The sequence below is a fragment of the Fusarium flagelliforme genome (genome assembly GCF_020744385.1).
Source record: "Fusarium flagelliforme strain FIESC 12 MPI-CAGE-AA-0113 chromosome Unknown B0J16scaffold_7, whole genome shotgun sequence".
Classification (NCBI taxonomy): domain Eukaryota; kingdom Fungi; phylum Ascomycota; class Sordariomycetes; order Hypocreales; family Nectriaceae; genus Fusarium; species Fusarium flagelliforme.
In genome coordinates, this window is record NW_025763509.1 from 1949049 (window position 1) to 1963169 (window position 14121).

Genomic DNA, 14121 nt, shown 5'->3' on the forward strand with positions numbered 1-14121 from the left:
TCACCCGTCAGTGCTTCTCAGCCAATGGACTATCTAGAAAACCTCGACAACGTCTTCTGCGGCATCGCAACACCCGTCTCATCCTTCCTGCCATCATCAGACCCAACTCTCATCATCTCACAATCCGACCCGTTCTGGAACGACTCATCTGCCTTCGTCGTGGACTTTTTGACAGCGCGAACATACCATGGTTTTCTTCCAGGAGCCTTCCACGTCCAGTACTCTTTGAGGTCGTAGTTCTCTGGTTCTAGCCTTCCGCCTGAGACGCGCACTGTCAAAGCAACGAGGATGTTGATGGTTGTGTAGAGAAACATGCCACTGGCGATATTAGCTTGGGGATTTTGGAGGTTGTAGGTTTGGCTTACGCGATGATGCCATAGGCGACGTTGTATGAGAATGGGACAAATGCGATGACTACGAATGATGGGAGTGTGTCGCCAATGTAGCGCCAGTTGATCTCGTTCATCTGCCTCGCCATTAAACATCCAACCTGCAAAATTGTTAGAACGGTCCCTCACACGAACTTCACCAATGACTTGCCAGAATAAGCGTCGGTCCGGTAGCCCAAGGCGGCACACTCGCAAAAACCGGTCCAAACATAACCGCAACACCAAAAAGCAGCCCGGTAGTCATACTCGTAATCCCGGTCCTTCCCCCGGCAGCAATTCCAGCGCCGCTCTCAATAAATGCTGTAACAGGTGAACATCCAAAAAGAGCACTTATAGAAATACTTGCGGCATCGCAGCAATACGCCAGAGTCGAACGAGGGAAGTCCCCATCTGCGTCGTCTATTACACCACGAAAACGGACCATGGAATAGAGTGTTGCAGTGGCGTCGATGATGTCGACGTACAGGAAAGTGAAGAGGGCGATGACAAATTGGGTGCCGTGGGCGGAGATGTTCCAGTCTAAGGCGTTAAGGGTGTGTTTCATGGGTTGGAAGGATGTGATATTTGTGAAGAGAGCGAAACGAGAGTCTCCTTCTAGGGTGTCGGGGAATTATGTTATGGATGTACCACGGCTGAAACTTGTTAGAGGATACTTTCCTTTATGAATGCGGTAGTAACTTACGGCCATGAAAGAATTGAGACCAGAGCTATGCCGAAGATGAAGGCATACTTGACCCGGAAGGCCATGAGATAAACAACCAAGATACCACCAGCAAAGATAGCAGTCCACATCTAGCCACGTCAGTCTCATCTCACACTCTCAGCGCATAACTCACCTTCGGACTTGACATAATCCCAGAATCACACATCTGCGTATCCGGGTTAATCATCTCAACAGGACAACCCGCAATAGCCAAAGGCGTAGCATTAAACCCGCCAGTAATAGCCCCAATACCAGTCCCATACGAAAGTCCAATCTCGGTCAAAAACAAACCAATACCAGCACCTGTAGCTGTTTTGATCGTTGAAGGTATAAGTTTGACAAGCCATTGTCGCATACCTGTTAGTGCGAGGAAGATAAAGACTAGACCTTCGATGAATACTGCTGTTAGGGCGACGCCGTAAGGGATGCTGCCGGAGCCATTGTAGCCGACTACTTGGAAAGCGAAGTAGGCGTTGAGACCCATGCCTGGGCTGTTCATGTTAGAGAGGTTGGATTGGAGTGGGAGTTGCTTACGCGAGGGCTATGGGGAGATTGGTGACGAGGCCGAACATGAAGCTTGATAGTGCAGCGAGAGCTGATGTCGCCATAATCATATCACTTCTAACCTCTGTCTCAAGTCAGCTTGTCCCTCTCATATCTGAGTTGATGGCACAAACCTTCTTTGCAAATTGCATAACGAGGAATCTTATCACAATCGTTTCTATTGACCTCATCACAAAAACACGGTCCACCCGTCTGCGAGAGGATAGAAGCCTAAACCCTCATCAACATCACCAATCTTGCACCGATATTGAGGTATACTCACATTAGCAGCAATGATATACGTCATAGCCGCAAAAGTCGTCGCCCCAGCACGAAGTTCATTCAGAAAGGTCGACCCCGTGATTTCCTTGTCCTAAAAGAATGAGCGTTGTTGGTGTTGAGGACTGGAATGTCTTACGTGACTACTGCCTTCTAGTCTGAAGTACCGACCAATGAAAGACGTCGCGACGCGATGGTTGAACCTTGTGGTGCGGCTGTTAGATTCCATTGTGCTTCTAGGTCCAAGGAAGGCGTTTGAGTCGAGTTAGTGAATCATGGATCTGAGGTAGTATGACAGATCTTTGTTCGAGAAAGACTGGTATATAGAGAAAGATGATCAGAAGAGTCAGGTATGTGAGGGATCTGTTGGACTCAACGTTGGACATTCAGATAACAAACTGCAGCTCATACGCAAGCCACAGACAGTATTAACAATCAAGACATAAAGATCACACGAGGATCAAGGCTTGTGCCACACCAACTTCGGAAGCGGGAGCACCGACGCGGAAAAGAATGAATACCCGCTCCCCGGAGGTGACACGAACGAGAAGAGGTTAGCTGAGGTACATTTTCTCCTGAATAGGTACAGTCTCTTCTCAATAGAGGCGTCCAATAGGTGGACCAAGCTGTAAGGTACAGTCAATAGCCTATTTATTGTAAAGTTTATCGTCTGATGTGTGTTTATTTGCTTTTCCCACGTGGATCTAGATCGTCCAACGTTCAATACACGATAAGATTACCTGTACGGTTGGTTGAGTACGCAAACCAGTTCCCGAATAACCCGCTTGTGAAACAGTTTGCTGCAGGCCGGGAAATAAACTTGGTCTGATAGTTGCACGAATCCCTGGTGTGTTTGCTAAGCCACCAACACGTTTCTCTCGGCGATACCTGCCACCTGTGAGACGGTCAAAAGCCAGTATCTCAGAAAGTTAGACTGTGTATTGAGAATAACCATTTCAAATTGTGACTAATTTTTGCTCGTCCCAGGAATTCGGTTCCATGCGATAGAGTTCATTTAGACCTGTGAGGGCTGTGACTGACTAACTTTACTAAGAATGGTGTTGTATTGTCGGATGCAATGGGGCCCCGCAAATGGTCTAGAATCGCAAGCCACAACCAGGTACTGGCGGTGATCTGAGGTATTTGATCTGTTGGCTTCCTCCCTTGTTATTTCCGCCTCCCCTCCATCTTATTGTCCGGGCCGACCCCAAGTGCACATACCCAGAAATGTCCAAAGCTGTGTTTGAGATCCAGCAATCATGTAGATCCAAGTCAAATTCGCGAAATAAAAATGCAATCATACATATAACAATAACCTCGCAAGAATTACGAAACGCAGGCATGTAGCAAACAATAGAAAAGAATCATGCGGCCATTCAGAAAAGGCGTTCCATAGCTGCAAGCCACGGCCGCATCCAGACCTCCCAGCGGTTTTGTCGCTATCTCAGCTGCAAGGGACAACGATACGTAATCCGTAGTACAGGTAGGTAAATGAGATGGCGTTTCGAGGAGTAATCACATCTAACATTACCAAGTCCCGGAGATTTCGGTCTCTCCATCTTTTAAGCCACGCTTTTCCCATTCTTGGAGGCCTCGAATGTCCAAAGACCATAAAGTTCAGCCCTGCATTTGCCAGTCTGTCGCCATGTGGTAAGCCAAATCAACCATACCAAACCGAGAAAAGACCAATATTTTATGTAGTTTAGGTATGTATGCAAGCCCCCATCCCCCCTGCTCAACCTTTCTTTTGTCACCATCGTACGTTGCATGCATGCAGGATGACACCGTTAACACAGCCCGAGGCAGCGCCTTCTTCAAGAGGAGGACGCATTTACTCCATCCTTCGAAAACCAGCGTCGAATCTCGCTTTGAGAATATCGGACCTTGATCGGTATCGACTTAATATGTGGGAAGTCAGTTGGGCGGCTCCCAAGGAGTCAAGGAAGGAACATCGGGAGAACAAAGCGACAGCTACACCGAAGGGCAATGCGACACCGAAAGCGAGATCATTGTTCAGTCGTGGGTCTTCTTCATCGAGCGACGTACCGCCTTTCTGCAAGAGGAGGAATGTTGAAACGATATCGCCTACTGTGTCGGTCTCTTCTTCCGCAAAGACTTCTGCGACAAGTTACAATGATGAGTCGGACTCAATCTCGACATTCTCGACAAGCAGTGAGCAGACAACTGTTCATGTTCCCAAGATTGTGGACTTGAGGAATAGAAGGAATGGTCAATTGATCGATACCACTCGACCTTCAACAGGTATGTAGATCTCAAGAGGCGCGTCGCAAATGCTAATGATGGTAGATTTATACATCCGCAACAACCCACCCGACGATCCTCCCTCGCCGACACTGACGACGTCTTCCACACCATGGGATACAGAAACCCTCGAAAGCGTGATACTGCGACCTTGGCCTTTGCTTCAAACGCTCAGTTCAGACTCGTTCGTCAAGAGAAGTACCGAAGCAACAACGACACCGCGATCATCATCCGATGCGCCATATCTCATCAATTGCGGCGTCACCATCACGGCTCCTATCGTCGAGCCTTCAACCATCAAGTCCAAACTTCGAGGACGCTCAACTAGTAGCCAGTGAGTACTCATCATATTCGATCGCTGTGTTTGTGCTAACTTCGACAGATCACCGCCGGCGATTGAGCCTCTCCCTTCCCGTCCCCAAAGCAGCCGCTCCTACGTCCCGAAACCCAAAACCATCCGTCGCATGGCCTCGTCCAGCACACCCTTCCGCGCCGAACCCAGCTCCGACGCATGGAAACCACCCAACACATGGGGCTGCACGCCCACCGAACCATCATTCCCATCACGACAGACTCCATCACCAGAGCCCGACATCCCGAAAGAGCCCACATCGATGCAACTCGATGTAAAATATTTGGCAAGGGAGAGCAATCTGGTCAGGCTGTTACGTCTGACTGAAGCACAGGATGTTGCTGGCCCGCCGAGTTCGTCGAGGGATTTGGAGGTTGAGAAGATGCAGTGGATGTTGTCGGCTATGTATAATCTGGATGGACCGATTTACCCGGATGTCAGTGGAGAGGATATGAGCTGTGAGCCTTCGGATCCGCCGAAGAAGGTTCTTGCTCTTTACGAAACACCAGGTAAGCATGAAGTAATCCACAATGGTGAACAGAAACTGACATATCTCAGCTGTAACTTCATACTTAGCCGCAGTCAACCACAACAAACAAGTGTACCATCTCTCAGCAGCACCCTTATCGCCTGAGATATTCCCAAATATTCGCCCGGTTCTCTCACCAGTGCGGTCACCTTCAGCATTTCCAGTCGCGCCATCAAGCATTGAAGCCGTCCACTCCTTACGACTTCCTCTCGCTATGCCATCACAAGATATTCCCGCGTTACTAAGAAACATCCACCGCTGTCTCGAGCCAGGTGGTTCTCTTCATCTCACTATTATCGATCCATTGCCAATAACGGGTACCCTCGGCCCACTACTACGAACATGGATCGAAGACCATCTCCTCTTCAACCTCGAGTCCTCATTTCGATGCACAAATCCCAGTAAACTTCTACCGGTCTGGCTCAAGAACGCATCACTGCGCGTGGATCCAAACTTTGTCGAAACAACTCAGTTTTTCTCCATCCCATTAGACAGCAGTCAACTACAATACGTACGAGATGGCCACGAGTCAGAAGAGGGCTTGAGGCAGGAACTGCGTAATACCGTGGGAAGAATGCTTTGGATGGAGATTTGGAGAGAGTATATCATTGCTGATCGGTGGTGGTGGGATGAGCCAGAGATTTTGGCGGAGTGTATGCAGTTCAAGACGATATGGGAGTGGAGGTTGATTGAGGCTGTGAAGGATACTTGATTCTTTCCTTTGTTTAGATGCGTGGCTTAGATAGCATTATACCCCTGGTGACTTAATATTCTTAGAAGTAGAATCATATTTTTCTATCCCAGTTGTTCCCTTGCCCATCAATCCTCTGTTGCCTGATACCGTTGTCTGTGATGATAATCTCTAAGCCCTTGCACTTCCCAGATCCTTATCCTCCTCCAATCCCTCAAACTGTCTCAAAGTCTCCACCAAATTCTCAATTCTCCCATCCTCATTCACCCTAGCGAAGAGAAAGACTTCAAACCTGGCAGTCGGCTTATTCGCAAACTCAACCGTAGCAATGTGTCTCTCTGCGAGTTGATTCCCGTCACGAAGGTAATGTGTAGACTGTACACTAATGGCGGTAGTGATTTTGCGAAGATGCTCCATATGCTGGACAAACTCTTCAAAGTTGACAGACTTTCCATCGACGATAGATGTGTAGTTGGGTGTGAAGAACTTCTCGAGGTCGGATCTTGTGGTGGTTGGGTCGCCGACGAGGACGCTCTCTAGCCCTCTCTCAAGGGTTTCGCGGGAAGAAGTCCAGTTGGTGGTATAAGGAGTCATTTTGTAGATATTGAGGGGACTCTGAATGTACAAATGATGGTTTCAGACAACGACGGGTCTTGTCTCTGGAGACGAATAGCATTTTGGAGGAGCAGAAAAGCGACGTTATATACTGATCGAACACCGCGGAGAAGTCCGATATCCCCGCGGTGATAATGCCAGATCACCGCGGGTGTCCGAAAGTGCCGTGGAAACATCTCTGAGTCGTTCCACTCCTGAATAACGCAGAACTTGCCCCCTTGAGTCTTATTGTCTATCATGTCTTGTACGGGACGTATTTGGTGAAGCTACTTGCGCTGGTCACTCTGGTCAACAAGGGTGTTCTTGAATGGTTGTGACAGGCAGTCAATATCACAACAACCTTGCCGAGCCCTTATCTCTGAAGTTGACAACTCAGGTTTACCAATCCTTCATCCTACTCGTATCAATTGAATCCATCCAGACTCGACCTGCTATTTTTGGCTTTCTGGACAAGCATACCCAGCTGTTTATCCTGGTTAACATACGTTCCAGATATCGAATGCTAAGAAGGTACATCGAAGTGGGTCAAATGCGAGAGCCACCGCCTTTAGTGCTTACGACAGGGCTCAATCGACCAATTGAGAGAACGCGATAGCACTAAGAATAGCTGGCGAGATCCATTATCTTCGACATCGACGCCCTTCAGGTACCGCACTAACACAAACCAAACCATCACGAGCGAACTCACCTTTGAAAGGTATAAAGCGTCACCGTTGGCCAACCCTAAAACCTTATCTTCATCACTACTCATTCACTTCACTCAACAGCATTCAGACCCTACTTATTCTCACCACCAAATCACCTCCAACCACAAAATGCGCGTTCTCGGTCTCCTAGGCGGCACAACCTACCGCGCAACCTTAATCTACTACGACCTCATCAACGAGCACGTCCAAAAGACCCTCGGCGGCAGCCACTCCTCCAAACTCGTCCTCCACTCTTTCGACTACTCCGACTTAGTCGCAATTTTCCAAGCAGGCGACTACGCCGAAGTGAGCAACCAGCTCTGCACCGCTGCAAAGAACCTCAAGTCCATCGGTGCAGAAGCCATCGTTCTCTGCGTCAACACAAATCATCGCTGGGCAGAAGACATCGAAGCCGCGACAGGTCTTCCTTTGCTGCACATTATTGATTTTACAGGCGAAGCCATCGTGAAAGCGGGGTTGAAGAAAATTGCGCTTTTGGGAACGAAATTTGCTATGGAGCAGGACTTTTTGAAGGGGAGACTTGAGAAGAAATATGGTGTTGAAGTCCTGATTCCAGAGAGTGAAGAGACGAGGGTTCGGATGAATGATATTATTTTCAAGGAGCTCTCTGTGGATAATGTCACGGTGGAGTCGAAGCAGTTTTATATGGATGCTGTGAAGGAGCTTTTTGAGCGGGGTGCTGAGGGGGTTATTTTGGGCTGTACGGAATTGCAGATGATTTTGAAGCCGGGGGATGTTGAAGGACCACTTTTTGATACGGTTGAGTTGCATGCTAAGGGTGTTGCGAGGTGGCAGTTGGAGGATTAGCTGTTGGTTGCATGGGACAAGGGTATGGCTGTTGGTTCGTGTTGTGTTGGTCGTGCAACATGCATTGGCCTATCAACTTTCACGGTTCTCTCTTATAAGTCGAACTCTTTCTATAGAGATTATTGTTTATCTGATCTATAAATCATGTTGCTCCTGCGCTTCTATAATGAAACCGGCACAGGACTCAATCTAGCTTCTATTGATTGAGAATATGAGACCAGTCGTACTTCTTCGCCCATTCCTCCCAAGTAGTCATGGGGCACTCAATACCAGCCTATCAGACACAGTAAGCATCTCATCAACGTCACAATAAAACGGTTACATACCTTTTCAATATCCTTGGCAGTCAACAAATCCATACCACCACCATATCCAGGGTCAGAAGCATAATCGAACATCAACGACGTCTCAATACCAGCATCCTTATCAGGTGTAGCTTCAATCATCTCGTCAACAGTACACTGTCGATATTTGACGGAGACATTGTTGATGCGGCCCCAGGTCTCGATCCATTCGGGCCAAGTGCAGAAAGTACCGGCGGCCATGTAGGCCTTTCCTGGGGGCATCTGAGATACGGCGTAAACAAAGTTGCCCAGGTCGCCGACGGGATCTAAATGGGGGACCATAGCCTCGGGGGTCGTGGGGAAGGCCATTTCGAAGCTTCCGTCAGATTGCTTCATCTCGTTAGCCAATCTCGCAACCGTCATTCGTTGGTAAACTCGCCTTCTTCATATAAGAGTCGGGAAGAATATTGAAGCTGGTATAAAAGAATCCAGTATGAATACACGACACCTTTGCCGCAAGCTCAGGATACTTCTCCTCAATATAAGGCGGGAAGACATCCGCCTTTCCATCAAAATGATACAAATCCTTAAACTTTCCACCACTGCATTTCTCAGCCTGACTCAGAGTTGAGACCAAAAAGCCATTCTCATCAAGTCCCCCAGCTACAGTAGCAGCAGCATCAACAATATTCTTTCCCTGTTGAATCTCGACATTGTACGCAAACTCGCGACATGAGATACCCTTTTCAGCGGCCTGGAGTCGACAATCAGGTCGGAAGAATGGCTCCCAGTAGTTTGTCACGCTGAAGATGATGTTGGCGCCTTTGAAGGCTTCCTTGAGGGTTTCAACATCATTCAAGTCGACAGACGCGACTTCGGCACCAGCTGCGGTGAGTTTTTGGGCGGAGGCGGAGGAGGTGTCGCGGCATAGACCTCGGACTTTGAAGCCTGCGTGGAGGAAACGACGGGCGACGGAACCGCCTTGGTTACCAGTTGCGCCGATGACACAGATGAGCTTTTCGTTGACCATTTTTGCATGCAATATTGGATTATTTCCAGTGAAAAAAAGAGGGGAAGTCAAAGCGGATAAATTGTCTCGCGTAGAGTAGTAGACCCTCGTCTAGAACCTGTACAGGCCTAGCCAAGAGTCTACTACGTAAATGGACCTAAAAGAATGGGGTTATCGAATGATGGGTACTGGCTAGCTTAGTTCCTGACTTCCTGTGGCTTGAGGAACACGGACACAGAGGAGGCCACTTTTCCGCTTTGAGACTTGCCTCGCGTTCTATCGAATCAAGAACAGGCGCGGCCATTCCGGCTCATTTCTATTGTTTTTCCACGTGGCAAGAGTCATCTTGTCTTTCTCCTTCTTTTTTTCCCCTCTCACCGTACCATCAGAAACACCGGTCTACTACCTATTTTCTTAGTGAAGGATTCGTCAAACATGGGCTTTGACCGGGAATCGTCATCTCCTCCACCCGTTACCAATCTGTCGGGTCAGACTTCTCCTCGGAACCTCGAAATGAGCCAATCGCCAAAGAGCCCTGCAGACAACCAGAACCAAGATCGGCAGGAAGAGGAGCATGCGCCGCTACAAGTCGATGTAAGCCTTTTTAAACTCTCTAAATGACTCGGTGTATTCTTATACTTCTTTTTAGGAGGAGGAATTGCCTGGTGATGACGCAGACTCCACGTATGGGTCCGACAGAGATTCATCCTACACCGCATCCGTGACCTCATCCATCTTCGACTACCAGTACGAAAATGGTCGTCGCTATCACGCCTACAGAGAAGGACAATATGTTCTTCCCAATGATGACCAGGAGCAGCAGCGTTTAGATCTTCAGCATCATATCTGGCGATTACTTCTTGGCGGAGCACTCCACGCCGCACCTTTACCATCATCAGATCAGCAAGATGACTACCGCATTCTGGACTTGGGCTGCGGCACTGGAATTTGGGCTATCGAAATGGCTGATGAATATCCCAATGCAACCGTATCCGGCGTCGATCTTTCCCCCATCCAACCTGACTGGGTGCCAGGCAATTGCATGTTTCACGTCGACGATTACGAAGATGAGTGGACGTATCGCGATCATGAAAAGTTCGACTACATCCACGGTCGAGCATTATGTGGTACATCAGCAAATTGGCCTCTTTTCTACAGCAGAGTTCTTGAGAACCTCAAGCCGGGTGGGTATGTTGAGATGCAAGAGTATGATGCCTGGATATTTAGCGATGATGATAGTTGTGATCGGGCGCCTTGGACGATGGAGTGGGTTGCCAAGTTGGATGAGGCGAGTAAGATGTTTGGAAAGCAGATTAATATTGCCAAGTACCATAAGCAGTGGATGATTGATGCTGGTTTTGAGGACGTTCAAGAGCGAGTCCATCGCGTATGTCATCCTTTCGACTTGTCCTAACCATTTTACTAACAACGATAGATACCGATCGGACCTTGGGCAAAAGATGAAAAGTTGAAGGAATTAGGCAAATTCGAACTTACACACATGCAAATGTCTGTCGAATCACATACGCCTGCTCTTTTCACGCGAGTATGGAATTATTCACAGGATCAGGTCATGGTGTTGATGGAAGGTGTGAAGCGGGAATTCCGGCTTCGAGATTTGAGATTGATCACTAGTTATCGCTTTATCACGGGACGTAAGCCGGCTACAGCATAAATTTTTGATATAGGACACTGATGCTCTTATCTGGCACTCACTGTATGTGTCATTTGGCAGTGGTTAAATGATTTATTTTTAGGTAGCCGGCTTTGTTATTAGATCCCGATTTGTTTGGCCTTGCATGCGAGCGATAAAATGTTCTGTTGACATCGGTCAGTGTTCTTAGTCTTTCTGTGATGACCAATGCTGCAGGTGTATGAAGTCACGACGTGGGTTCATGAAGAAACCCTTGTGCAGGGGAGGAACTTTCCCTTGGTCCGAGGCATCATGGTAACAAGAACGATATATTGTTGATACTGGGCAGGCAAGATGTGAGAGCTCTTGGATTGATTGACATTATTTCATTAATGACTACCTCCTGCAAATCAAAACTAGTGGTATCATAACATCTCATCTAACATCTGCGTCATCTGGTATCTCCTCCATCTAAGGCATTTCATGAAAAGTCTGCTCAACACTCGTCTTGACAAAAATGTGTCTATCGGCCTCACTTCCCTGCGTACTTCGCATGCTCCCCTCACCTCCGACAATCTGACTCCTCAACGCAATCTCATCATCGAATTTCGGTTTGTTGTTTCCTCTTCCACCGCTATTCGACACTTGAGTGGATGCTCGGGCTACACTCTTCCCTCGGAGATGCCGTAGTAGCGACTTGAAGCTCGGTAGACAGGCTGATACGATGCCCATGGAGGGCTCGACGGAGGACCAGATGGCTACCGGGCCCATGTGCCATGTTGTGTCGACTGCGGTGGAGAAGACGTTCAGGTAGTGGATTCGTACGGCGCTGGCGATGCAGACCCTATAACATGGTTAGTCGTCAATGTTTTTAGACTTTTTGTTGTCACTCACAATCCTCCAAGTGCTAGGATCCCAAAAACAGCTGCCTTCTTCCCTCTACTCATCTGCAGCTTAAGCACTTCCGGAACAGGGATCACCAGCACAATGACATTGGTGATTAGATTGATGATAGCCAGAATCACAAAGAAATGACCGACATCGATGCACTTCCCCTCAGTACCCTTGACTCGCGTCCAGTAGTGTGAGACAGGCGTGCAACAAAAGCCCATTGTGAACACAAAGATGATGGGGTATGCCCCCACAAGGATAGCGCCGAACCAGAATGCGACTTGGAAATGAAGTCCGCCGCGGCTAAAGATTCGTCGGTAGAAGAGGAGGATCGACACTTTCGTGGTGAACACGGCTCCAACGAACATGAAGCTGTAGACATATGTGAGCTATCACGATTAGTATCATTCATCTTCGATCGACAGGTCCACCAAACCTTTATAACTTCTTCAAGCTGATTAATCGTAAGAGCCCAAACATGTTTCCCAACACCAGAATATCCACCTGCGGATGTCAGCTTAACTCGACTACCTTGGTCTGGGGACTTACCAGTAACAACCATGGCAGCCGTCAGCGTGACAAATAAAAACGACACAAGAATAGCATAATCGTCCACACTCAACCCATAAACCTGCATCGTCCTCATCGCTATCCTACCCGCCAAAAACAGCGCCGAGATACACAATAACGTGAGAACAACACCAGCATTCTTAGCCTCACTATTAGCAGACAAATCTATGTCTCTGGGCGGTGGCCCAAAGGCCGCGAAGACAAAAGGGTCGATATCCATTGTGGAGGAAACTTGAGGAGAGCAAACGTTGGTCCGAGCGAGGGAAGGGTCTTTGTATTGGGACTATTACGAACTGTTATCCTTCTGGGTATTCACTTAAGATCATCTGTGCAGCTGCAGCTGTTCGTTTGCGGACGCATGTTCTCCAGTTTATTGTGGGTATGTTACTTGGGCAGTAACACACTCGAAACAGGCGGGGTCCTGGTGAACTATCAAGGATCCCTTATCCTGGTTCTTCATTCCGCGTTTGCCATGATTCCCGCCGGGAGGATTACTTGAGCCAAATATGGGTCTGGGGTTCTGCGGTAGTTGTTGGGAAGAGGAAGGGATCGGAGTAATCAGCGCCTATAGCTGACTTAATCAGCAGCTTATGCCGTCAATTATGGCTGTTATTTACTTTTTTGAGGCTCGGTTGAAGTAGTTCATCGGGATCTACTAGCTCTCGGTGTTACCGTAAACCTATTCTAAGAAAATGTGATATACTATAATAGCCTTGCTTTCTGAAACTTAGATATACAGCTCCGGACATGATAGCCAGGAGATGCCGAGGTAGTCAGTTGTATGCGCTCGCAATTGAATTCAATTACCTACGCCAAGCCTGTTGTTCTTAAGTACCTGCCGTGTTAAGTCCGGATCGCCGGAAGTTCATGCAGAAAACCAGTGTAACTATCGTTTGCGTCTAAATATTATTCGCTTAATAACGAGTTTCAGGGGTATTGAATGTTACAGTAGATACGTTTCACTGGGCAAAATGCACAACTGATCACGAGAATGACGAATCTTTACTGATCTCATGAACACCTGTTGAAAGATTCCGCTGATTGAAGATACCGACGGAATTTAACATCCTTGTAAACTTTGGATAGCTTCACGAACGGGCTTTCCGCTAAGCGAAACTTTGAGGTCCAGACCAGTCTTGGCACTTATAGTGTGCCTTCATCCGAAGACCACCCTTGCGGCAAGATTTATATCCGTACTATGATTGTGATGATGGCTTAGAAGTAGCACAGCGATTGGATCTTCAGATGTGGCTGAGGTCACAGAGCGATCGATCAAACGTATATCAAACAGAGATATCAGATTTCAACAATATCTGCACAACACAAAACAGCACTGCCGCCTTCGGTTGGGCAGATTTATGACTCGTAATCGCGTCACTTGTTGAACTGCCGGTTTCATCCTGACTAGAACCCCTGCATACACACGTGGAGAGGTCTCCCTACCGATTATGGTTAAAACCGTTATCTGTAAGGCCTTACAGAAGTCACCTGCATATTCGTGCCTTGCTTTCGGTCTAATGACAAATGTGCCTTGCATTAAGTGCCTCACACGTGGTGTTAAACTCCACGGGTTTAAAGCAGAACTATTCCCAATACATGTTTTCTTTGCGTTTCTAACAGCATCGTGTCCTTTTGCAGTAACAGGCTCGTTAGATAAATGGGTCCCTGGCGGAAGCAACCGATGCTACCCTAACAGGGATCTCACAGTCGTATCCTGCCTCCTTATCCACGACATTGAAGCGAAAGTTTAAGTCTGAGTGATAACGACATACGAGCCTGATCTGCGGACCGATATCACTCTAGGTTTATTCACAGGTGGGATAGAGGCATCCATTTTTGGCTTTTCGTATGTCGGCA

The 14121-nt window shown here is 47.9% G+C and overlaps 7 protein-coding genes across 7 annotated transcripts; 3 read left to right on the plus strand and 4 right to left on the minus strand.

Moving 5' to 3' along the window:
• Positions 1-3: 3 nt before the first annotated feature.
• On the minus strand, positions 4-2143 carry B0J16DRAFT_404657 (permease family-domain-containing protein; the record flags this gene model as incomplete). Its single annotated transcript, XM_046132817.1, has 10 exons — positions 4-318; positions 366-490; positions 541-983; positions 1017-1021; positions 1072-1181; positions 1226-1583; positions 1627-1720; positions 1770-1866; positions 1919-2008; positions 2054-2143. 10 exons carry the CDS (start codon positions 2141-2143, stop codon positions 30-32), a joined length of 1701 nt encoding a protein of 566 aa, XP_045979185.1. The 3' UTR covers positions 4-29.
• A 1549-nt stretch (positions 2144-3692) lies between these two features.
• On the plus strand, positions 3693-5769 carry B0J16DRAFT_418277 (uncharacterized protein; the record flags this gene model as incomplete). Its single annotated transcript, XM_046133751.1, has 5 exons — positions 3693-4176; positions 4222-4510; positions 4559-4802; positions 4863-5037; positions 5087-5769. 5 exons carry the CDS (start codon positions 3693-3695, stop codon positions 5767-5769), a joined length of 1875 nt encoding a protein of 624 aa, XP_045979186.1.
• A 45-nt stretch (positions 5770-5814) lies between these two features.
• B0J16DRAFT_349270 (uncharacterized protein) lies at positions 5815-6397 on the minus strand. Its single transcript, XM_046128873.1, has one exon. It carries the CDS (start codon positions 6340-6342, stop codon positions 5920-5922), a length of 423 nt encoding a protein of 140 aa, XP_045979187.1. The 5' UTR covers positions 6343-6397; the 3' UTR covers positions 5815-5919.
• A 712-nt stretch (positions 6398-7109) lies between these two features.
• B0J16DRAFT_349271 (Asp/Glu racemase) lies at positions 7110-7983 on the plus strand. Its single transcript, XM_046128874.1, has one exon. The coding sequence runs from the start codon at positions 7179-7181 to the stop codon at positions 7875-7877; it is 699 nt and encodes a 232-aa protein (XP_045979188.1). The 5' UTR covers positions 7110-7178; the 3' UTR covers positions 7878-7983.
• B0J16DRAFT_185691 (uncharacterized protein) lies at positions 7976-9424 on the minus strand. The gene is made up of 3 exons (XM_046122705.1): positions 8601-9424; positions 8204-8551; positions 7976-8151 (listed from the first exon to the last, which is right to left on the minus strand). The coding sequence occupies exons 1-3, from the start codon at positions 9189-9191 to the stop codon at positions 8074-8076; spliced, it is 1017 nt and encodes a 338-aa protein (XP_045979189.1). The 5' UTR covers positions 9192-9424; the 3' UTR covers positions 7976-8073.
• Positions 9425-9683: 259 nt separating this feature from the next.
• Positions 9684-10845, plus strand: B0J16DRAFT_273489 (S-adenosyl-L-methionine-dependent methyltransferase; the record flags this gene model as incomplete). The annotated part of the gene is made up of 3 exons (XM_046123646.1): positions 9684-9764; positions 9820-10557; positions 10606-10845. 3 exons carry the CDS (start codon positions 9684-9686, stop codon positions 10843-10845), a joined length of 1059 nt encoding a protein of 352 aa, XP_045979190.1.
• Positions 10846-10920: 75 nt separating this feature from the next.
• Positions 10921-12875, minus strand: B0J16DRAFT_185701 (uncharacterized protein). Its single transcript, XM_046122706.1, has 4 exons — positions 12244-12875; positions 12131-12198; positions 11698-12083; positions 10921-11647 (listed from the first exon to the last, which is right to left on the minus strand). The coding sequence occupies exons 1-4, from the start codon at positions 12482-12484 to the stop codon at positions 11275-11277; spliced, it is 1068 nt and encodes a 355-aa protein (XP_045979191.1). The 5' UTR covers positions 12485-12875; the 3' UTR covers positions 10921-11274.
• Positions 12876-14121: the final 1246 nt, after the last annotated feature.